We start from the raw sequence: 24,683 nt of genomic DNA, 5'->3' as shown, positions 1-24,683 counted from the left end.
GTGCAGAGATACAGGTACAGATACAGTTTCAGAAGCAGCGCCAGCGCCAGTGCCTGATTGGGATCGGGGAGGCAGTCTCATAGAAGAGGCCAAGAAGCTTTCGCAAAAAAAATAAGACAGGGCCAACCATAGACCAGGGGGCGGTCGATGTCGATGTCGATCGGCCATTCATGGCGGTTTGCATTCGTAGGTCCCCGTCCCCGTCCCCGTCAGATAAGGGCATAAACAAAATGCTCGCAGAGGGGCCTGCAAGTGTGTGCGATAGAGACGGCCAGTGTGACGCCACCAACATCAGCGACAGCGACATAGGTTAGTGGGGGCCGCCCCACTCTGGTGGGGTGGCCAGCGATAACAAGCAAAGATTGGAAACGGTAGCCTGCTCTCCCATCTGATAAGCCACGGAGGAAGCCGAGCCAAATAAAACAGAACTGAAACAGAACAGAACAGAACAGGGTAGAGCTCGAAACTGAGTCAAAACATGTTCCTACAACAATAAAGACCGAACCACATTCAAATTCCATTGATTAGCCCAGAAAGGTCTAAAGAGAGCTGCCCTGGTACGCTCCCATCCCAATTCCAATCTCTCACTCCCACCGAAATAACCGTCCCCATCCCCACCCCATCCGCATCCCCATCCCCGTGAGCAAGCAACAGCAGCATATCAGAGCTGTAATATCTGTTGGAAAGGGTAGCAGGCAGAGGCATCGGCAGAGCTACCTCGTACGAGTATGTATGTAGGTTGTTTCCATAGTGTCCGGGGCATTATCACGGGGTCCCTATCGTCACTGATATCGCCACCTCGACTCTTGTGCAAACAGAAACCAAAATAAAACAAAATACGAGTGCCCGTACACAGTGCTGAAGGTAGACGGTGGCCGATGGGCGATGGACGGAGCTACACGGGAGTTTTATGGCTCAACTCCCGATCGGAGAGCGATATTATTTGACAATAAACATACGCGCCACATAATCGCCCATAATAATAATATCGTTTGGGAATTATTATTATTATTATTTTATGATTCGGCTTGAGCTCAAGCCTGGCGGCCCTCTACGTCTCACCTTGGTCTATGGGCTACTGAAACATCAAGTGGAGGTCTTACGAATCCCAATTAAGATATTTATCGTGAAGTACTCGACAAATTTATTCATTCGCCCACTGATGGATTGCTCGGAGAGTGGTTCCGTTGTGTCTTTGGCTTTGAGTGAGTGAGCCCAGTAATGGACACACTCTCGAACGGTAGCTCAAAGATTACTTTGGGAAGTAACAAGCCTATTTCCGAGGGTTGCAGATGATATTCGAAATAAGAGATAGATCAGATATCAATCAGGTTCACCTGGTAACGAAAAGATCCAGAGAAAATGTAAAACATGGAGGATTTCAGAAGATGATACAAGAATTCAAAGCTTTTAGTATAGGATTTAGGAATGAAGGTTGGAGGAATTACCTAGGAACCCTTTGAGGACAGATCTGTCAGATCAATATAAATATATTCAAACAAGCTTTAGTGATGTCTTTGGGTGATGTCGACAACATTAGGGTCACCTTTTGGGAAACCACTGCATACCACTGTGCACTGCTCAGCAGCAGCACCACCAGTAAATCGGTTCAAATACAAGGAGAAAAAAAGGGGGATACAAGAACAAATATAAGCAAAAACCCCGATTTGGGCGTTGCGAGCAAGTATCTCTCTCCGAGTGGAATATCTCTCTCCCGGTTCTGTGGATGTATGTACGTACATAGTTATGCCAGCGATATCTGCAGGGCCCGCACACACGGACACCGGACATGGCCACAAACGCGGACGCGGAATGCTTTATCGCAGTCCCATTCCCAGTCTCTGTAGCTGTCGATGTCGATGTTCTTGTGTACACTTATTGATATTTGTTTAACTCAGTTATTTCCCTCTCCGGCCGCTGTCCGCTCTCCTGGTGCGTGTTTTGTTTAATACCTATTTGACTTTAATAAGTGATTGTTGTACCATTTAAAGTGTCCCTCGTTGCGCCACTCCAGCTGTCCCAGTCCCAGTGCCAGTCCCAGTGCCAGTGCCAGTCCCAGCGATACTCCCCGTTCCCGCCCCACTCCCAGTTGCAGTCTTCGTCCGTGTGTGTATGTGGATCATCGTGCAGCAAGAGCTTCTGGCCGGGGTCCCTTTCATTGGCAGTACGATATCGTCAGTGGGTACCATTCGACGTGGAACCGTTGGATCCGCATCGAACGCATCGCAATCATCGAATGCCGATCGCCAGCTTCGTGTCGCGTCGCCTGTGCTAGAGCGAGAGCTTTCACTGCCAGTGCCAGTGTCAGTGTCAGAGCGGGCAGGCAAGAGCGCATGCGCATCTGCATTGGTCATAGCAACGGACAGGGGACAAGCGGACACTCTGACAGCCAAGACCGGACAGATTGTTTTAGCTGATTGCGAGAGGCAGCGTTTTTATGGCTTATTGAAATCGGCAAACGGCAGTCAAAACGCGCGCGCTCCGCAGCCCACAACTCGGAGACCTCCACTCGACACCGTAACCGTAAACCGTAAACCGTAAACCGTACACCGTCGACCGTAAATCCAGACTCTTTCGGAACCGATAGAGAGAGAAAAATGTAGCTCTCGATCAAGTGCAATTGAAAAATAATAATAAATCAAAGTTCGCGCCACAGCTTAATGGTTCGACGAGTACACACAAATTATAAAGTGATCGTGCATTAAAAACCGATCGACAACTATAGCCACTCCACTCTATATCACAGCACATCAGCATTCCCCAACCCCAAGCCCAGCCACATCAGCTGTCATCGCGGAGTGCAAATAATTAACCGTCTGTCGCGAGCTTAAAAATTAATTCAATAAATGTGCCACTAAAATCGCGCGCTCCGGCCACCCACCTCTGACAATCCCCAATTTGTAATTATTTCATCGCAATCTTTTTGTTTCTGTTTTCGTTCGGTTGAGTTCTGGTTCTGTCCCGATTCCTTATCCTGGCGGCAGGCAGCACGCGAGAGCCCTAATTATGAGCAATTATAATCCGAATTGCGGTTACTTCGAGGATTACAGCTACAGCTACACGAACAATGTGTACCAACAGGATTATTGCATGCAGCCGGATTACGAGTATAACAAGCATGTCTACGAGTAAGTAAAACACCCAGTACCCGACCCGAGTTGCCCGCAAGTCGAAACGGTCCGTCATTCTCAACTTGGCTGGGTCGTCGGCGTCCAATCAGCCCAATTCGACCCACTCGAGGGCTGATTATCGCACTACCTATAGGACGAAAAATCCGCCAAATGCCTCCGGCACATTGCGGGATATACTCGTAAAAATATAGTCTTGATCATCTCTTATTTCGCTAATATTTCCTTCTATATCTATATATTATATGCCAACAATCAGTTAAAGAATCAGATGGCTAATTGCTGATTATTGGATTAATGTATTAATTATCATCTTCCAATCCACTATAAATCCAGGCAAAGAACGGATCAAAAGTGGAGATTCATATTTTATTTATTGATCAAATTTATTGATCAAAAATTGATATCCAAATTAACTCAAAAATATCTATATGTATGTAAAATATGTATATATTCTTACCAATAATCCGGAGATCAGTAGAACAGTATATTACGTGGGGAACATTCATTCATTAAATTTTTATCAGTCAAATGGATCGTTTGCGGCTTTCTTGGGCCGTATCAAGTACTTGATCAAGGGAGCAAAGTTTATGAATTTTTTCATTCACGGTTTTCAGGCATCAATGAACTAAATGAGTTGATAAAAATAAGGAATGACTTGTAAAAAACATAAATTGATTTAATGATGGCACGCAGAATACAACATTAAGATATCTGAATATCAATAAATTATCGGTCATTATGTATTTATTCCCTGATTGGTGTAATGGAAACAATTATGAACTGATCATCAGCAAATTACTTCAACTTAGATACATATATACTTGGTTGCTGGTCAGTTGTGGGCATTTGCTTGACTAAGCCGTAAGGAAATCCTTCCAACAGATCGCAGGTGCTCAAAGACCCACACACACCGGCAACATGTCTACCGAGGCAGGGGGAAGTGTCAAAATATTTCCTGGAAATCGATGAGGCAATTAAAAACAATTTAATTTAAAATCAGCTAAGAAAACACAAGCCGACCAAAGAAAACAACACCCACAGACACGGACACGGACAGAAAAGAGGCGGACAAGCAGAATTGGGAAATTGGGAAGCAGGATCAAAGCAAAATGTATTAAAATTTAATGGCATAACATAATGAAATTGTATTGGCTACCGAACCGGATCGAAATGAACTGAGTCTCTACCTCCCTCCCTCCCCTACTCGATGTCTGTCTGTCTCCTTCTTTCCTGTGATCGCATAGATCGTATGCTTAAATCCCTGATTTTCGCACAACGCTCGCTACGGCTCGGCTCGTCGTGTGTTGGCCCTAAGCCAATGTTACGGCATTGTGAATGGACTACAGTTAGCCAGGATCCCCGGCTCACTGACTGACTGGATGGCTGGCTGGAAGATAAGCCGAGGCAAAAAGGTGTCAGACGAGACGAGACCAGACCAGACCAGACCAGGACAGGATAGGATATGGTAGGGTAGGGTAGGGAGCTGAACAGAACCATATATATGAGAACAGAACAGAACATAGCCGAGAACCAACAATGCGCATTATTTCCACTTTGTCACCTTTCATCCTGCCCTTGCGAACTGCGGCGGGGTTTTTGAAAAACCAAAACACATGTTTAGTGAAATCGTTTGGAAAATCACACAAACAGAACTGAGTGAGAGAGAGTGAAGCCGAGAGGGAGAGAGTGAGAAAGAGAGACAGAGAGAGAGAGAGAGAGAACGGGAGACACAGTACACATTTGACAGGCAAAATTTTCGTTTAATTGGGTTTGTCCATAATCGTTGCATCGAACCCTCGGATAATCTGGGATAATGCTGTTTGTGCCAAATAAAACCAATTCCATTTATTTGTACTTTATGTCATGTTCTGTTCCCTCTCTCTCACTCCACTTTCTGCAACCTTATTCATTGATGGATCTGCTCAGTCTCAGTCTCAGTCTCTGTGTCTCAGTCCTAGACCCAGTCCCAGTATCTGTACTGGAATTTCCAATCCTCCTTCGTGCCTCCTTCCCCATATGGTAAGGTAGCAGGTTGGGTTTTCCTCCAGTGCCCACAGGTGTCCGTAAACCGTTTTTTTGGTTGTGTGATCGGGATCGCCGGCGACTGATGTTTTTTGTGTGGTTGCATCGAGACTTTTAACGAAACTTCTGCATGGCCCACTTGTATTTGGAATGCAGGGGAGGGCTGGAACTTTAAGGGCACCAAAGGACACCAAAGTATATGGACACGGACACGGACACGGACACGCTACACTTGTTTGAGCCTGCCCTGAAATATGAAGTTCGAAAAAATAATTTGATTTGATGCCATCGCCGCGAACGCAGCTCCCCAAAAACGCAGTCACTCAAGTTGAACGTACTCCAAAGAACAAGAACAAAATTAAAAAAAAGCGACAAAAAAAATACAGAAAACATATACGAAAACCCGGAGAAACCATCAAAAAGAAAAAGTCGAAAGCTTCAAATGCCTGGGAATGTGTGCACATGTCCCCGCGACAACGAAGAAGGCGACGTTGGATGAGCCAGGAAGTAAACAAGGCCCAAACCCAAAGAAAAAAAAACCAAAGGAAGGCTGACATCGGGTCGACCCTTGTGATACCCTTTGCGGATTACCCGTTCATATATCATATAGTGAAAGCCGATCTCGGTGAGTCTAGCGTGCAGCAAAAGGGGTATTTTGGGAAAAACTGGAATCCAGATATCTTCCACTCCAAAGTACTAGTTTGCATAGGTAGGCGGACAGATGGCCTTGGATATATCAACCGAGTGGATGATGATATCGAAGATGTTTTTGTCTGAAAGCTCCACTCCAGCTGGCACTCTGTCTCCGTTCTCACAAGCATCCCAGAGGTGCCTCAACATATTCCTTATTTTTAAGGGTATTTTTTCTTGTTTGATATGCCCAAGTCGGTTGCTCAAAATGAGTTCAATTTGCGACCCTTACGCTGTGATAATTTGTATTTATGTTTTTCTCTTTTTTCGATTTATTCTTTCTCAAATATTAATGCCAAGTCCTGGCTTCGGCCCACCAGGGTTGTCATCTATTCAAGTAAATAGGCAGAGTCTACAAACTTAAGTTTAACGTACTCCCTGAGCCTTGAGAGAAATATCTATTGAGCTTCAGAAGACTTCTGTGATGGAATCTCCCAAGGCTTAAATTTGGGCTACCCGCCAACCCTGGATGACTGGCTGGCTGTCTGGCTTCCATGTCTTTTCTCAGAAAACTGTCACCCGCCAAATAGAAGGAAACTTTTTCACCTTTTTTCTACTGTTATCTGGTTTTGGCTGGCTTAAACGGTGCTGTCAAAGCGACGGCCACTTGCCCCAGGCCCCATGAGGTGGTTCAGGGCCCCGTCCTATGTCTGTTCTCTGCATGTCAGCCAAATTGTCAGACCCGAAGTTGGTGCGGCAAAAACAGCAACGGAACGAAATAAAAATCAGAAATTGATACATTTCACAATTTTGTTGCAGTTGCAGCTCGTTTGGGCGACGCGTGACTTTGTGACATTTAATGCCAGTTTGTCAGCCAGAGTTTTGCCAGTGGCATTGCATGCCCTGCCGTCTCAGGCTGACTGTTTCCGTGCACGCGGATGCGGATGCGAATGCGAATATAACACAATGAAATTTGCATCCAAGACAGTCGCGGGGTTCAGCTTTGATGGGCCTATAATGAAGGATGTGATTGCCTGAAGTGTCACGGACGAGAGACGAGAGGCAAATGGGGCGGATCGTGTCTCAAGTTGTTTTTGGCACATTTCTAATGTGACATGAGCTTCGAGTCGGTCTGGGAAACGCCAAGGAACGATACTTAGATACCTATGAAATACTTGAAGATACTCATGATTGTATGTGCTCAAAGGAAATAAATATCTAGGCACATGCAAAAATATAATATAACCCAGATTATAATAATTGCTAATTAATAATAATTCTGCTATACGCAGAATATATGTAGATACATTTTTTTAAAGATGAAATTGAACGATTTTTTACAACTTAAGATAATTCCCAATGCAAAAAAAAGAAAAGATAGAGGCACATTCACGAGAATTTAGACTTACAGTAGGAAAAGTGTCAATAAATATGTAGAAAAAGATTTGTCCTTACGTTAATAAATAAATATTTTTGGATAAATATCGAAGGTTAAATACACGCATTGGTACTGATACAGATATGTATACAATACATTAAATTTTAGTTACAGAATAAGACTCACGTAAACAAGAGTCAGATACTTTAAATAACATTGCGATAGTATAATAAACGTAAATGCCAAAATATCCACATCCATACTTAGGCACGTTACATTGTAATCTGAATTGACCATTTTAGATAGAGTTTTTTCATTAGCTGACTGTTTGAGTGGATTTTGCAAAGATTCCGATCATACTCGTATCGGATCATTTGGGCCGGGGACCATGACCACAGCAAATGGGCAAGGTGATGTTTCAAAAAATGAAATTAGAAAACAAAGCACAGCCAGACAAAGAGACGGAGGAAGGAGGATGGAGTCGAAATGAGCATTGTGCCGCTCCGCACGCTGAGCCATTCATGAAAATATTGCAATTGAAACTGGAATTGCCTTGGCATTTGGAATAAATTGCAAATGTATCTCCTGGCTGCCCCCAGCTGTGAAGGAAGTAGGAAGTGTGCAGAGGAAGTTGGCCGCATCGCATCGCATCGCACCGCACCGCATCGCTGTGGAATGACTGACCAACTGACCCGGGAACTGGCCGAGCAAACGACACAGTGGGACACGGAACTCAAAAAACGGAAAGGAATCGGACGAAGCAACGCATCAAAGATGAAAAACCCATTTGTCAAGTTACCGGGCACACTCGCAGCTCCTCAGCGATCCTTACAGCTGCACAGGAAATATGTACCTCTGCCGCTATAGACACTCGTACGAACACAGTGGAAGATACATGCCTTTTATCCTTTTTATTAGTCAATGAGCTATTGAATGATCCAACCTCTACTGAAGAGAGGCAGAAAGCGGTACAGGCAAGGGGATGAATCCAGGTCCGAAAGTAGGAAGCAATTTGTCTCGAATGCTCCTCAACATTTTGCATCCGAAATGTACATAGACTTTGTCTCTGATTTGTCATCTGCTAAATGATAATGATCCGCTCTAAGCTGGTAAACGGAACTGATGGATCGATCACTGCAAGAGGGACAAGATGTTGGAACTTCTTTCCGGATATATGATTCCTTATTCGAAACGCTAATTTCTCATAACTGGATTTGAATAATCTTGTGGCTATTTCAAAGACAAAAGAGCGAAAGAATTGCTCAATTGAACTTGATGAAATCCTCTAGGATCCTTCGATCCCACCTTCTTATCAGAGAGAACCCTTTAATTTACATTCGTATCGCTACATTTCCCTCAACGGCAGTAAACCAGTCCACCAGTTAACTGGTGCGAGTGTCATCTTAAAGATCCTTATTACTGTCCCATGGTTAAGTTGACAACGTTGATTTATTCTAAGCTGACTTAAGAAACTGATGGATTGACTTCTGAATGCAAATCGCCCTCATTCGATCATTAGGGATCTTCTGCCACCCCAAAAGAGATGGCCAAAAACAACCCAAGTCAGGACCTATCCCAAAACGAAATAAACAGATCCCAGCTGTGTTTGCTGTTTGCTCAGATACCTTCCCATCTTGAGGATCCCTTTTGTCTGGGCCATGGTAACGCCTTCTTCGTGTTGCCGTCCCCTGCTTTCCCCTCCTCTGCTTTTCTGACTGTTCCTCTGCATAATAGATTTTGCAATAAGGCAAACAAATTACCCGGAATCAATATCAAACAGACAGCGACACAGATCACGCCAGGACAACTGACCAAAGGACAACACCCCAAGAATCAATCAGGAGCAGAGAAATGGCAGCTCGAAGGGGCAGCGGCAGCGGAGCTCAGGAGTGTGGGTAGGAGGTAAGAGCTGTAAAGGTGAATGAGGCATTTCCGCTTCCATCCATCTCTCAACTTCAGCTTGGGCATCGCCTGCTCTGCAGCTTCTTCTGGTTGCATTCAAAAGTCAGTATCTTTTTTTTGGGTAAATCACTTCCGCGCAACGAATCGGCCAGCCCAAAATTGTCATGGCCGTCAATTGAGAACACGAGCGGGCCAACAACATATAAAACATAGAACAGGGAAAAGGAAGGGAGAACGTAGGGACCAGAGAGGGTCAAAATGGGAATAAAGGCAGAAACCGGAAGGTAAATTAAAATGGATGACAATGGGATGAACGGTGGTGTGGCAGGAGGGGCTGACATTTTCAAACGAGCATTGAATGAATGCGTGAGTGAATGAGTGCGTGAGTGAGCGAGCGAGTGAGCGAAAAAACGAATGAATGGTTCGAGTGTGCATCTGTATCTGTGTGCATCTGTATGTGTGGCACGCTGCTTTGATCGCATCTCGAATTGAGGCAGCTATGGATGCGCTTAATTGTATCTCAGCTAAGAAAACACCTTTTGCCAAAACTTCTCCCTGTATGCGCAGTATCTGTGAATGGCAAACGAAGCGTTTAATTGGGGTTGTTAGTCCCCCAGCCCCTGGTCCCAGGCATGGGCCTGGGCTCGACGAAAATTGTCGCGCGGTTTCAGCCTGCAGCGGAACAACAACAGAAACATGACGGCAATAGCAACAGGGATATGGGCAATCGTCGTCTGCCACTGAACATATTTTATTGCATTTTGTGTGGAAAGAGCCGCAACTAAATGGAAATCAACTGCCGCTATTAATTGTGTGTATCTGTCGGATACGGATACGTATACGGATACGATTGGTGGTACTCCTGGACCAGGCCTTGGCATTGTCACACTTCAAATCGAATTGCTGCCAGCTGCCGGGCGACATTTTTGAGTTTTCTCTTGAGTTTTGAATAGCCCAGCGACGGGAGGGGCCTTTACGGACAGCTTTACGTCCGGATTAAAAGTGTACATTTATCTATACGTAGGCATTTTTAGTATCTGGATCAACACTCTATGTAATTTTTGTTATATATAATACAAACATATTCAAATTTGTATATGGTTTAGCTTCGCTGTCTTTGTAGTGTCCGTGATCTTCAACCTCGAATGTTGTCTGGAATGTATTGAATGTACATATGTCTCAAGAATAATCTTTGGTTTTTCACACTCCGTTAACTTAACTTCTTAGCTCACGTTAGGATTGCACCTATATATATATGGGAATTCTTCAGTTCTTAAGGTTCTGCTATCTTTGCAACTTTTTCAATCTTTTGTTCCTTCTTTCGAATAATTTTTGACACTGCATTTGATATTTCAGACTTACTGCTGAAACTAATTTATATTTAATTAAAAACTATGGAAACTATTTTGGAAAATAACAACAATAGCGCGAACTAATATCGTAACACATTTTTAGTTACACATTTCCGGACTTCCCCATTTGTATAGCCTCAATACACGATACATGATTGTTATCCCTCCTCTCCATCGCTGCTATGTAAATAAATTGAAAAATAATTCAAAAAAGTAGCGAAAAGGATGCCCGAAATTCCACAAAAAACAAATGGGGAGTACGGGGACGACAATGAGTGTTGCCATTGAAGTATTCCATACTTAGATCCTAAATAGAAATAAACACAAACAGCAACAACAATCGGTTAAAGTAGTTTGAAGTGCAAAAAGGGGAAACAAGGAAAAAACAAAAATAAATAAATACAAAAAAAATATGGAAAAAGAACAATAAAAATAAACGAGTTTTTGTGCGAGAATCGAATTGAATTTGTATGTAATTTGAATGCCAGAGCAGACAAAGATACTCGTACAGATACAAATACCAGATACCAGATACCAGATACATTTTGCACTACTGCTGTTTCTGTTGCTTTTGTTGTTGTTGGTGCTACTTAAACATCCTGCGGAAGCTAAACTATAACAACAGTCGAACGAGGCAGCAGCAGCGCTGCTTGAAAGGTTTTTACTTTGTTAAATGCAACATCATCATTAAGCCCATAACAATGGCCCATCTACACCCGCCCCTCCCCACCCCACCCGTTTTCTTTTCCTATGTGCAAGAAGAGAAGAAAAACCCAATTGAAAATGGGCGTGCGCAGGCCCTGGCCCTGGCAGATACAACAAAAGATACAGAATATCCCTTTTCATTGCCAGAATATCCTTCGCACACAGAACACTGTGCCATGAAAATTTCCCTAACATGCGCGCACTGTGCAGAGCCAGCCATCTCGCTCCCTCTGCGATCTGATTGGCCAGGGCCTATGCTGACGACGCGCCCACTTGGCAGAACCGAACCATCGGTGACGGTGACAGTGACGCCGACGGCGAGAATGGCTGCGACGCCGACGGCATTACAAGTAAAATTCCCCCCATTCCTATATGCTCTTGTATGTAGGGGGATTGATGATGGTGTGAACGTCATGAGCGACAATGGAGTGCCACTTCCCTGCCGGCTGCCGGGGAGGGAGTGGGGGAGGTGTCCAACATACATATATAAAGAGGCCCTCCATATAGAGATACTTCTATGTATAGAGATACTACTGGTATATACTCTTGCAATCTTTCGAGTATACATATATGTATGAAGATGGGATCCAGGCACGCCATGTGTCTGGCAATGTAGCATTTCCCTTTTTTTCAATTGCTCCATAGCTCCAGCCCCTGGCTCCTTTTGGGTATTGTTCAAGTTAGCTTAATGTTCGTGTTGATTATGTTTCTTCCTATATTTTATTTCGGGCTGCTCTAAGCCCCATTTGAGTCTTCTGGGTGTGTCCTAAGTGGAGAGAGCGGAGCGAGGACTTACATACGCGAGTATGTATTGGCATGTGAAGGATCTGAGCTAATCATGGGTTAGCTTATGAAATCGAAATTCAAATCGTTTTGGGGCCCTCTGCCAACACGAAAAGAACTTTGATATGAGTTTTTTCAAGCGGAAACAGTTGTAGAACTTTTCCATACACATATATACAAACTTTCCATGTTCCGTGTCTGCAAACATTCGATACTAACCGATAAACTTGAATCAAAAAGAGAATCGGGCAATACAATGTTGATAACGACGTGATTTTTAGATGCATCTCGTTGTTTTTTTTTCAACTTATTTTATTCGAAATTATTCGGAAATATTTCCTTTTAATTGATACCCACATCCAATATATTTTAAACTCTTTGAATAGAATGTAATAAAAAAGGTTTTCTGTCGAACTAAATCAAGACAAACTGAGAAACCAGACAGCATTCGAAAAGATATGGCTGTATCGATTCGTCTGGTCTATGTTTTTAAGGTTCGCTCAATGCACTGCAACATCTACCCTCTGCAAGGATAACCACTGAAACAGTAAAGGAATTCGCTTACTTATACAATGCTTATCTACTTATATTCAGAACATTTTCACACAATCGCCCAAGAGATTAAGGTAGAACATACATATACGTGTTGGATTCTAATAGTGTTTGACTTACTATGAGATTATCATGAGACAAAATGCAATCACATGTGCTGTAATTTCATCCAAGATCCATTTGTGACAAGCTAAATATTTAAATTAAATGCTAATCTACTAGACTAACTAGCCTTTGAAGTTAAAAAATTGCTTTTCGAATTTTTTTTGTTCGTTTCTATATTAAAAAATTGTAATGTCTGCACATTAGGTTCTTTGAATCGTATTGAAATTCTTTGAAAAATACGAGTAGATATGCCGTTTCTTATAGTTTTCCATGACTGTATATAGACTCGTATAAAACGGCCTATTTGGCATTTTTTATTTCAATTAGTTGCACACATTTATATATATGAATTAGTTTTAGTTATCATATGTTTTGGTGTTCTTCGAAGAGCCCCATTTAGCCTGACTATATGTACAGAGCTCTGCATCTAAATTAATTCCCATAAACATGCGAAAAATCTTTCGGATGGAGCATATTCTATCTTTCAAATACATAACTCAGAAAACTGTAGTGGGAAAATCGATGCTTGGATCTCCAGTATCGAATCATTCTGATGGTGTTCGCATAGAACTTTAAGTTGATTTTCCCCTTGGCCGTATATATTATTACTCATATTGTTATAATTTTGTGGCATATCTTTTTACGAGGTTTCTTCCCCATCTTTTCTATTATGTACATATATGCATATATCTATGATATCATGTCAGGGCTTGACCATAAAATCATGTCCTGTCGCTCACCTCTACACACACATACACATCCTCGGATCTGGGGATGTCGTAGGTGCGTCGTCGTTGTCCCCTGGCCGGGCACTAGAGCGACGATAATGATAAATACAATATAATGACGCGGCAATTGTTGACAACATCAAGTGTAGGGCAGAGCCAGGCCAGGCCGGGCCTGGGCCCGGGCCAGGAAGAGATGGAAGAGAGAGGAGAGAATTTTTCGGCTCAAAATGTGAATGAATGAAAGAGTTTTCCGAGCTACAAAAGGAACTTGTCTGACTGGCTGGGAACCAAGCCTGGGCCGCGGTACCAGCCCTACCTAGAGAGTGTTTCCCTCTCCGCTGCTGCCACTACTCGAGCGCTACAATGGCTCACAAGCACACAGAGACACACACACAAGAGAGGCGGCTCAAGTGGCACTCGTCGGCTGGGGTAGAGCAGGGCAGCAATAGCAGCCAGTGGCCCTTGCTGCAGGGGTGCAAGCGAGACACACGGACAGTCACAAGGATCTGTCTCGCTCTCGCTCTCTCTCTCTGGCGTGGACTCGAGCCGGGCTGGTGGTGGGTTCCAGCAGTTGTTGCCGGTGGTTGAACGAGCCACTCACAATGTGGCTGTTGTTGTTGGTGTGGCTTCTTCAGCGCTGTATCCTTGTTGAAAAGGACATGAGAAGCCACTTAGCGGGGCCCAACAACAGAGAGTGTCTCTCTTCAGGCATGGGCACTGGTGTTGGTGCGCACTGCTAGTACGAGTATATACCATCCAATGGTGGAGGGATGCAGCTCTGCAGGCCGTATACCAAAAGACACCCTACACACAGATGCACACACACACAACACACACAAATGCGCGTGGACGTGGACGCAATGAAAGAGAGAGATTTTTTGGTACTTTTCTGCCGTTGGCTGGTTGGACTCGTGTCGAGTTCTTGATGTCTCGTTAGTTGTTGATGACACTTCAGTTTGGAATGTTTAGAGTGCGGCTAACAGTGCAGAGCCCGAACGTGAATGCCCAGTGAATGCCTAGCCGTATCCGTGTCCGTATCCTTCTACTCCTGATCCTGATCTTGATCCGCGATAACAGATATTTGAGAGCCGGACGGACCAACATTGATTATGATTGCCATCGGCTTTTGCTAAAAGGTCCTTAACTCTCAAGTGCGATTGTGAGTGTGTTCCGAAACTCTCTGTGCGCGTGTGTGTGAGCTTTTTTTTCCGTGTCCCCTCATTGCCCCGTACCCGGGAGAGCAACAGCCACAAAGTGGCGGAGAAACGCAAGAGCCAGTCTCCGTCGCCCGCCGCCCACCAGCGGCGCAAATCGAACGGATCACCTACCCCCACATCCCAACAGCATCCGCCAGAGGGCCGACCGCCCGCCGCCCTAGAGATGACCAGCTCGGGAGCTCTGGAGCGGACGCCCTCGAAGCGAAACCGCGACCGGGAGAGGGATCGCGAGCGGGAGCTGAGCAGCGGCAACAGCAGCGGCTTGGGGAGCGCCGGAAGCTTGCCTGCCTCGCCCCAAAGCGCCATCACCGTTAGTCCTGCCTCGCCGACGACCCCCACAACGCCCAAGCGACCGTTGCGCACCTCCACCCCCTCGCTAGATCGCGAGGGAGAGCGGGCCAGGGAGCGTGAACGAGAGCGTGAACGAGATCGAGAAGATCGTGAGAGGGAGAGGGAGCGAGAACGCGAGCAGGACCGGGAGCGCTCCTCCAAGGTCTTCAGTACCGCCAGCACCACTGTGCCCACGACGACGACGCCCTGCGGCACCGGACTGGCCGCCAGCGAGCATCTCCGCATCCCCACAGGAGCAGCCGCCTTCAGTGGCTTCCCCGGCCTCCACGGCATGGGCAGCCTGATGGTGCCCTCGTCGGCGGCAGTGGCTGCTGCAGCTGCTGCCCCCTTTTTACCCTGGTCGCCCATCCTGCTGCCGCCCTGGAGTCACGCCCTGCTCCCAGCTGCCTTCTATCCGGCGGCCCTGCGCAACGCATTGCCCGGGTAAGCACGATCGGGGGGAAAAGGAATCAAAGAAGCACTTACTTATGCACATTATTAAATTTAATTATGCGACATAGTAGATACGTATGTACTTATGAATGGTATGCAAAGGGTATAGTGGGAAACACTTAAAGTCTTAAACTTGGGCTAAGAAATATATTTCCCAGATCCGTAGGGAGCAATGAAAGATACGATCCCGTAATCTCATCTAGAATTTCCACTCTCTTCTATATCTTATGTGTATTATAATTTCGATGGCGATTCGGGCTATATTATCTTCTCATTTCATCTGTGCCTATTTACGTATCGATCTATCAATCCTAGAAATCTGACTTTTGTATACTCTTGGGGTAATATTGAAAATGTAATGGGTAATCTCTTGATCCATTTCTGAGGTATTTCGAAGATGCATTTGTTTGCTTATGTAATTTTCAAACGCCAGTTTTTCTCTTGCAATGCTCCGAATCTCCCACAAAAGAAGTTCTGCCGGTATCTAGATATTTGAGCTTTAGATTCCGCAGACTTACACTTTTCTAACCGCTGAAGTAAACAACCAAATAGGGTTCCATTACTATCTAAAGAGATCCCCGGCTTGATCGGTCCTTACTCTACGCATAAGCCGCGGTTTGCCTTCGCCTAAGCTTCGGCTCATAGTCACACCCATGAGCGAGCCCCTGCCCTAGTCCTGGCCATGCCCAGTACTATGTACATGGCTAGCTAATGGACTTTGCTCACTAATCCAATGAGGCCACTTGCAGAGCCAAATTAGCCAAATCCTGCCGAGAAGCATCACGGCATAGCACATCACAAGAAAACGGCGAATATGGGACGTATTTCCCCCGTTTCTGGTCGAGCAAGTACTCAAGGTCCTTGCTTTTGGATCGAAGAAATTCAGCTTGATTTACCCTGTGCTGGCCTGGCTTAGAAATTCCCATCCATCGATGGACAGTAGGTGAGAGTGGTCAGGGAAACTCCAATGACGGGCCAACATGTGTGCGGCAGACAGCAGAGGACTCGGTGCAGATTCGAGACACCGGGCTGACACTGCCGCTGACGACAGGGAAGACGCAGACGACGACGTCACACTGTCTGGCGAAGGGAATTCCCTCTGAGCAAAACATGTGTCTCCGTCTTTGTCCCACTATCGTACCAACGCTGGCGTGGGAATTTTGGAAAATTCAATGTGGAAAAACCGGAAGCAGCGCGCGAAGAAACTTGCGCCAACATGTGGCACGACCTGAGCCGACCTGAACCGACCTGACCCGATCCGATCTGATCTTCGGATGGACAGGTAGATGGCAACCAACAGGTCCCAGCGGTGGTCAGTGGTTGGTCTAAAGCAGATTTGTGTTTAATTGTTGATGGTATTAGTGGAAAATCAAATTTTCATTAGCCTCTGGGCCCAGTACAGGATTTGGCAAGTGGAAGCCCAAAAGGAAAAGCAAAGGAAAGGCCACTGAGACTAGGTGTCAATAATCCAGCGATTTGGGTGCACTTAATCAAAGTTAATTCTCGCCCGAGAATTTTTCAGGGAGATCAGATCAGCTAGATCCCAATATCTCAGATAGTTCGCTCGCTCCCTCTGCAAAAATCGCAATCTGCGAAAGTCAGGGCATCGGCAGGTAGCACAGGTAGACCGGTAGAGTAGGCTGTATTCGAGCCACAGTGTTAAAGCCTTTGTTGGACCTTCCGGCCATTCATGATATACCGATACCCATACCCATACCCATACCGGATGTAGAAGCAATGGGCATGAAGCTGCAGTTTAAAGATGACAGGATGACAATAGAAAGCAACGCAAATAGCCATTCATTCAAGCCTCAATCGAAGCATCAATCTGAGCATTCATTTGAGTGTCCCGTTTATCACATACCCTCCCAATGCTCCACACGGACTATCCATCGAATCAGGTTTTCTTTGAATATCTATTCCATATTTTTTTTCCAATATATTGCTCGAAGATATTCCGGGTCTTTGGAACCATTGATCCCATCATATTTTCTTCCAGTATACGACATCCCTTATATCTCGCATAGTTATTGCATCTATGGAGAGATTCCATAAATATTTCCAATAGTTGTGTATTTTTGACAATTTTGTCTAATCCTTCATTCATCTCTGTCCTTTCAGTTTGTTTGATGCCAAGGTGCCATCGTCGCAGCGCTCCGGCTTCCACATATCGGACATCCTCAACTTGGACGGATCCGATCTGAAGAATGCCGCCGCCGCAGCTGCCGCCGCTGCCGCTGCCCAGCACAGCAGCGAACTGAGCCACGCAGCGGAAGCTAGCAATGGCCATGGACCAGCAACGCTCTCGCCGACGCCCACCAGTGCGGCGGCGCTGGAGGAGCATGGTGCTGGTGCCGGACATGGCGACCACCACACTACAGAGCACAACCCGCAGCAGCCGCACCTCCCGCCGCAGCATCCGCATCACCTCCAGCCGCATCCGCAGCACCACCAGCAACAGCATCCGCATCCGCATCCACCACACCACCATCAGACGGTAGTCCCCCCCGTGCCCCTGTCGCACCACCAGGGCAGTACTGCTGCCGGCGGTGCAGGCGGAGGACCCGCCCATGCCCACGCCGCCGCCCACCTGCTGGCCAGTCACAATGCGGCAGCCGCCGCCGCAGTTGCTGCCGGGCAGTATCTTCCCAAGAATTTCGCTGGCACCTTCGGGGACGAGATGTCCTCCTACCACCACATGGCCCAAACCATGCTCCAACATTCGGGACGCAGTGCGTGGATCAAAGAAAACGAATTATACGGTGAGTCCAAATCAAATGCTGAATTGGGGAGGAAAGCATTATAGATAACGCAAGCTTGAAATGTATCTTTTAAAGTATGTATCTGAAAAGTAACGATACTCGTGTTTAACTCGAATTTGTAAGTAGGAGGTGATCTCCCATCTTCAAGGGTACTTCGGAGGTTACTCCAATGAATGATTTTATAGATCTTAAACATGCTTTCATTGAAAATTAAAAAGATACAAAAGTAAACTGCAAGAACAAGCCGCCGATGAATCTTGGTTCTTAATCAGAAGGCTATTCGGTAATAACCTACCAATATTTTCATACTATTCAATTAGGATATACCAATGGATGTAATTTACCAATAGAAGAACTAAGAACGGTCATGAAGGGTGCAATATAAATTTAGCGGAGTGTGAAATTTCTTCGAATTCCGTATAGTATAACGCCAGAACGAATCCCGTAATCAGCTTACCAATAACGGTTGAGGAGTGCCATTTCTTTGGTTTGAAATCTTTGGAGATTCCGAAGATGCCAGAAATATAAATAATTCGGGTGAAAATCGAACCCCCTAAATGGCCTTTCGTGGATGTAAATGTAACCCACGAGAGAGCCGCACCACCGATTAACTGCACGACTAATAATATTGTTACGAATTTTCCTCGCCAGGGAAGTGGTGCTCACCCATCCACTTACCCACTCATCCATCCATCCATGCATCCATCCACCCAGCCACTCATTCAGACAGTCGGTCGGTCGGTCGATAAGGCAGCTGTGTTTGCATATATGGGATAGTGCTGTTAACCCTCTACTCGTATATGGACTCAGGTGCTTCCTGGGAGCGCTGAGCAGCGTGGTGACGAGCCATTTCTGATCCTTGCACACTTTCCAGTCGTTTGCTTTTTTAATTTTTTTATTTTTCACTCATTCATTGGATCGAAATTGGGAATGAAAATGTGGCCAGGATCTGGGCCTGGGCCTGGGTCTGCCTCTGGGGTTGGGGTTCTATTATAATCTTGACTAATAGTTTGTATGCGCTTCACACTTGAGGATTAACTCTGTTGTTGCCCTCTGGCAAGGATGGTAGTCAATCGTTCCCTGGCCCGTCCTTTGTCTGTTGTTGTTTCGGGCCAAACATTTCTCACTCGTCCTGGCAATTTATGGCACGCACTTCCGCCTGGTTTTCGTCCCTTTTCGATTGCCCCTCTCCAACTCCCATGCCCATGCCCATTCTCAATCGGTCTTCCTCTTTTTTATTATACCTTTTTTTTGTTTGGCTACAAATTATAATTGCTGCCCGCTTGCCGTTTTTTTTTTTCGTTCTTTTTTCTGGTTGTTTGCTCTTTTTTTGGGAAACTTCACAGCTGTATGAAGGAGCGTCGAGGAGGAGTCGTTTTGATTATATTAAGTTATTAATTTGTTGAGTTGTCATGGAAGCATCGGGCCTCGGGCTTGGGTAATGGGGAAATGGATGAGCATTAGCCGCTGGGCTTTGTTTAGTCAATGATACGAATACGAATAGATGGAGCATGGGTCTGAGATTGTGGAATGGGAGAATGGGATGTTTCCTCCCCGGTTTTCTGTTCTCCTTACTCGGATGAGATCTCTTTTCTCTTGCGACTTCTGATTCCTTGACATTGACATTTGTTCATTGACATATTTTCTGGAGCCCTTGCGGTTGCATAGATCACACCCCACGAGAGGGGCAGCCACGCCCGGAGATAAATCACCGTTTACAAAAGCCTATCAAAAGTGGGCGGTCGTTTTGCAGTCACCCCATACCAGTCCATAGAGAAAGAGGAACGGAAACCGGAAGAGCCTCGAACTGCCATCGATGTTTGAGGTTTGGCTTTTGTATGCCATTGTCCCCGTACACATTCCGAGGCATTCAAGGCACGGCACTCGTAAATGCCTTTTCATTAGCATCCCATCCCATTCCATTCGTTTCTATCCCATCCCATCCCATTCAGGACGGGGACAGAACCATAGCCCGAAGGTCAGCAGTCAGCAGGAGATCGCACCGAGAACACGTTAGAGAGGAGACCAGGTAGAGAGGTAGAGATTCCCTGTCAATTCTCAGTGTCTCTGGTGCCTAATTGACATTATTAGCCCGGACCCATGCCCATGCCGAGGCAGGAGCAGGGGTAGGTTTTTGCCAGCCAAACATCTGGCCCACCCCAAAGATCGACCACAGCCTCATGTCGGGTCTAATCCAATTGCTAGAGTTGACTCTCTCCCCTCCCGCCTTTCGAAAATTTCCCCGATCATGCCGATCCGATCCGATCCGTTCCGATAAGGGTGGAATACCTGGTTAGGGGTGTTATGGGCTAGGTTAAGGGGTGTGCCAGGGCATTAATTTATTGGCATTGCTGACAAATTCGTTGTCCATTGGCAGGGATCCTTTGTCTGCCATCTCGCTAAACACAATTCTCGTCTCTCTCCCATTCTCTCCCATGCAGGCACCCAGCAGCCGGCCAGTCCTGATAGCACCTCGCCGGTTACATCGGAGGTGTCCTACACCTACATCGGTTCCAATTGCCAAACCTCGCCCGCCCTCTCCGGCGACTACAAGAGCTACAGTCGGTCGGCAGACAGTGATGCCCTGTCGGTGGGCGATGCCCTGCACACCATCCACGGCGGCGCTCCTTCTGGAGGACCCTCTGCGGCACATGCCCTACACAACAACAACAACAATAGCACCAGCAACAACAACAACCACAGCCTAAAGCACGACCCCATCAATGGGGGTGGAGGTGGAGGAGCGAGCAGCGGGCATGATGACAGCCTCAACGAGGATGGCATCGAGGAGGACATCGACGATGTGGACGATGCGGATGGCAGCGGTGGAGGCGGCAGTGGCGGCCTCAATAGCGACGGTCTGCCCAACAAGAAGCGGAAGCGCCGAGTACTCTTCACCAAGGCACAGACCTACGAACTGGAGCGACGATTCCGACAGCAGCGCTACCTTAGCGCCCCGGAGCGCGAGCACCTGGCCAGCCTCATCCGTCTGACGCCGACGCAGGTGAAGATCTGGTTCCAGAATCATCGCTACAAGACGAAGCGTGCCCAGAACGAAAAGGGATATGAGCATCCGGGCCTGCTCCATGGCCACGCCACCCACCCGCACCATCCGTCGGCCTTGCCCTCGCCAAGGCGCGTCGCCGTGCCCGTGCTAGTACGCAATGGAAAGCCGTGCCTAGGTGACGGCTCCAAAATGGCGCCCGACTGCGTCTCGGTAAGCTCAGCCACGGCCACGGCCATGCAGAATGCGGCTGCCGCCCACCACCTGGTGGCGTTGAATGGGGCCGCCTATCAGCATGCGGCTGCCGCTGCCGCCGCAGGACTCCATGCTCATGCCCATGCCCACGCCCAGGCCCATGCCCACGTCCATCCACATGCGCACGCGCAGCGCGCCGCCTGGTGGCCCTAATACTGCTAGATAGGGAGACGGCGTGGTATCGGGGGGCATGGACACTCGAATAGTCGACAAGGAAGCGGCAGCGGTAGCGCTGGAGTTTGAGCTGGAGCTGGAGCTGGGAATTCGAACAAAACTTTGGTGCAATAATGGAACATGACATTTTCACAGCCGGCTCGCCAGGCCCCCAAAAAATATGCGAAAAAGCAACAGGGAACCGAATGGGAATGGGAAAGAGAATGAAAAGGAGAAACAGCCAAAAACTAAATATGTGGACAAGGTAGAGCATAGTCAAAGTAGAAGCCTCTGTCTATCCTGTACATAAGTCAGACAAAGGAAGAAAATATAAAAAACAAAACAAAAAAAACTAAGAAATAGCTAGACGAGTTCTTAAAGCGGATATCATAAGTGTAAAATATAATAAGTCCCCAAAGCCCCGTATAGCTTAAAAGCTCTAGGGCCCCCACTTAGTCATAGATTTTCTAAACCTCTACCGATAACCATTCCCAACCAATATTTACATAATTAAATAACCATATAAACATTTTTTTTTTGCACTAAAGTTGATAATACTTATAAAACTAGAAGTAGAAAATCTTTTTTTTTGTTTGCCTAAGTCTTTAGAATAATAATAAATCCAATCCCCAATGGAAACCCTGTAAATATACTAAATGAATAACCTATAAACTGAGTAGGAGGTCTAATAAATATATGTATATCCCAGATCGCAATGCAAATAAATCATATGTCTGTACTATATAATACCTAAAGCATAATTAGTGTTCAATTTTTTTGTAGCAAGAATTTAAAGATATGTATGCATATGTACATTTATATATTATATATAGGCACTTAGTCGTAACCGATATTTTTTTCATATGCGTGTGAGTGTATAGCGAGTAATGGAAAAACTCTTTGAATTTATAGCGAGTAATGAGTTCATAAATGTTAGCAAGAACCCAGACAAAGACAGATTGGAAAAAAACGAACACATCTATACGAACACGGACGGACACGGAGACCGGGACAAGTAAAATGTATTCGACACAGGAGCAAAGCGAAGCAACCAAAAAAGCTGCAACATACATTTTACAGATATAATAAAACCATTTACAACAATTTAAACGATAAACTGTTATATTTTATTGGATACTTATTTCGAATTTCAAGCCTGCATCGCTGGATGTGAAGTAACAAGTCCTTCAAGGGCTCAATCACCAAAATTTCCCATTATTCCCACTAGATCCAATTAAGCACTTCAAAGTGGGACATAGCTTCATTCAGAACACTTGGAAAACAGAACATATGTACATTTAAAATAAATTCAGAAAGTGTTTAATTACCTGGTAAAAGTAAAAGAAATTCAAATCCCTGCCTGATGGCTGACAATCCTATCTTTATGGAAATTATTAGGCAACCTTTAGAGCGTTCTGTGGGCGAAAATTCAAATTGAAACTCCAATTATTATTTATGTAGAACTCTGAATTTTCACTTTCTGATATGGTACGAGTATACTGCATTCCAAAGTAAATACATATATATATTATGTTACAACGGGAGGGAGCTAAGTAATGGAATGGTGAAAATTGAACTCAAATGATCCACTTTGTGGGATCGTAAATGCCTATACGTACACAAACCGGTACTCCCATATCGTTGGGGCGAATAAACATGTTGGACACACCATAAATATGGTCTTGATTATGGTAGTTAGCTACCGTTCTGCGATTGGAACCGTAATCCATTAAGTTCAATTCTGTTGATTACGGCACCACAACAATATTCGTGGATAGCGACGGGCCGCAATAGAGCCTTTAAGCCCGATAAGCAGACGAGACCCGGGCAGAGCTGGACAATCGGACTTTAAGCTATAATACTATCTGAAATACTCTGTCTGGTAGCTCCAATTTCGACCAAATTATCAATCGATCATGGACGTTTCATCACTTTTAATTGTTGGTAGGGGTGGTAGTCAAAATGCCGACGGAAAATCAACTGGAAGATATAGTATTTTGTCCCACTTCCCAAATCTCCCTCTATTTGTATCTCCCCCTGTGACATATTTGGCAAATAAAGAACTCGAAGTCAAGTAGATGGGCTGGAGTATCTCATAAAATAAAATGAGTGCTATTCTAATAAACGACAAATTAAATTACTCATCAGTGGAATACTCGTACTTGACTTGACCATTCACGGCGCTGGAGTGGACCCACATGCTCACCCACTTATCCATGTTTTCCTACCAGTCCATTCGATTCGATCGCACCCATTATGCGAGTAGTCGGAGAACATAAACAACAACAACAGATACAGCGGGCATAAAAATGACATTTTAGCGGTATAAATAAATATCGAGTGCCTCTACCATGTACACAGTACTTTGCAGGAAGAACAGCAACGGCATATAGAGCAGCCTAAAGAGCGAGTACAAAAGTGCGAAATCGAAACACAGTTTTTTACACGGGCCATAAACTCAACTGCAACTGAAGTACCATAAATGTTGCCCCCTTATGTGTACCTTGTATACTGGCACACCGTATACGTATATATGGCGTATACCGTAGAATTATACCTCTACGATCGTTTGGATCGATCGTAATGGCTCTTTAATACATCTTGAGGGGAGTACTGGCCGGGCAAATCTGGTTATTGGCTAAGGAATTTGTACCTTGTTAGTTGAAGCAAACCGCATTTCTGGGGATCGTCCTAGTAGATACATGTTACATTTATATTACAAAACACTTATTGCTTCTGCATCGGATCTGTCAACGCATATTTCACCCCACCGCCACCGACCCATTACCCACTAGGTAATAAAACATGTAGGTTTCTACAAAGAAACGCAAATCACTTAAACAATATCGGATGTATTTATATTATTTTTAAACTTATTGAATCATATGAAAGCAGATGTGTAGGTATGTTGAATAGGGAAGAGTGGATACAACCCCTAGGCCATCTCGAAGGGGTCCCAGTACCATCTGCACTCTCGTCCATATTTTTCTGTTAAATAAATATTTACAAATATAAATCGGATCAATGGTATTTACATTTTACCTCTATTAATGGGTTGTATAAATGTGTACGTGCTGGACTGGAACGTTTTCCGATCTTCCATTAGCCATTCTAATACTTGTACATTGTAATTGATTCTTGGTTTGTGGACCCCGCACCTGCTGTCGTGCTGACTAAAACGCTAATCAGTAATTAAGTATTTAACAAATTAATTTATTTTC

At 45.4% G+C, this 24,683-nt stretch overlaps 1 protein-coding gene and 1 long non-coding RNA gene across 4 annotated transcripts; one reads left to right on the top strand and one right to left on the bottom strand.

The window, feature by feature from the left end:
• The first annotated feature begins 1,203 nt into the window (after positions 1-1,203).
• On the top strand, positions 1,204-22,572 carry vnd (ventral nervous system defective). 3 transcript variants are annotated; one of them, XM_033382983.1, is made up of 4 exons: positions 1,204-1,932; positions 1,992-3,128; positions 17,410-18,050; positions 20,492-22,572. In XM_033382983.1, the coding sequence occupies exons 2-4, from the start codon at positions 3,007-3,009 to the stop codon at positions 21,460-21,462; spliced, it is 1,734 nt and encodes a 577-aa protein (XP_033238874.1). In that variant the 5' UTR covers positions 1,204-1,932; positions 1,992-3,006; the 3' UTR covers positions 21,463-22,572. The 3 variants fall into 3 exon arrangements, with proteins under 3 accessions (XP_033238874.1, XP_015041415.1, XP_001354499.3); XM_015185929.2 differs by lacking the exon at positions 1,204-1,932 and having other exon boundaries at positions 1,960-3,128; XM_001354463.4 differs by lacking the exons at positions 1,204-1,932; positions 1,992-3,128 and adding an exon at positions 13,900-15,279.
• LOC26533933 (uncharacterized) lies at positions 3,858-17,392 on the bottom strand. The gene is made up of 2 exons (XR_004470009.1): positions 17,153-17,392; positions 3,858-4,086 (listed from the first exon to the last, which is right to left on the bottom strand). It is a non-coding gene; the product is annotated as an uncharacterized lncRNA (long non-coding RNA).
• Positions 22,573-24,683: the final 2,111 nt, after the last annotated feature.

This window comes from Drosophila pseudoobscura, chromosome X (genome assembly GCF_009870125.1).
Source record: "Drosophila pseudoobscura strain MV-25-SWS-2005 chromosome X, UCI_Dpse_MV25, whole genome shotgun sequence".
NCBI classification, from domain to species: domain Eukaryota; kingdom Metazoa; phylum Arthropoda; class Insecta; order Diptera; family Drosophilidae; genus Drosophila; species Drosophila pseudoobscura.
The sequence above is the reverse complement of the archived record's forward strand: the minus strand, read 5'-3'. Positions and strand labels throughout refer to the sequence as shown.

Bases quoted from the DNA above. Each gene is read 5' to 3' on its own strand.
- vnd (XM_001354463.4), top strand. From the start codon at position 14,669: ATGACCAGCTCGGGAGCTCTGGAGCGGACGCCCTCGAAGCGAAACCGC. The intron at 15,280-17,409 runs GTAAGCACGATC...CTGTCCTTTCAG, and splicing joins CTGCGCAACGCATTGCCCGG to TTTGTTTGATGCCAAGGTGC. The intron at 18,051-20,491 runs GTGAGTCCAAAT...TCTCCCATGCAG, and splicing joins CAAAGAAAACGAATTATACG to GCACCCAGCAGCCGGCCAGT.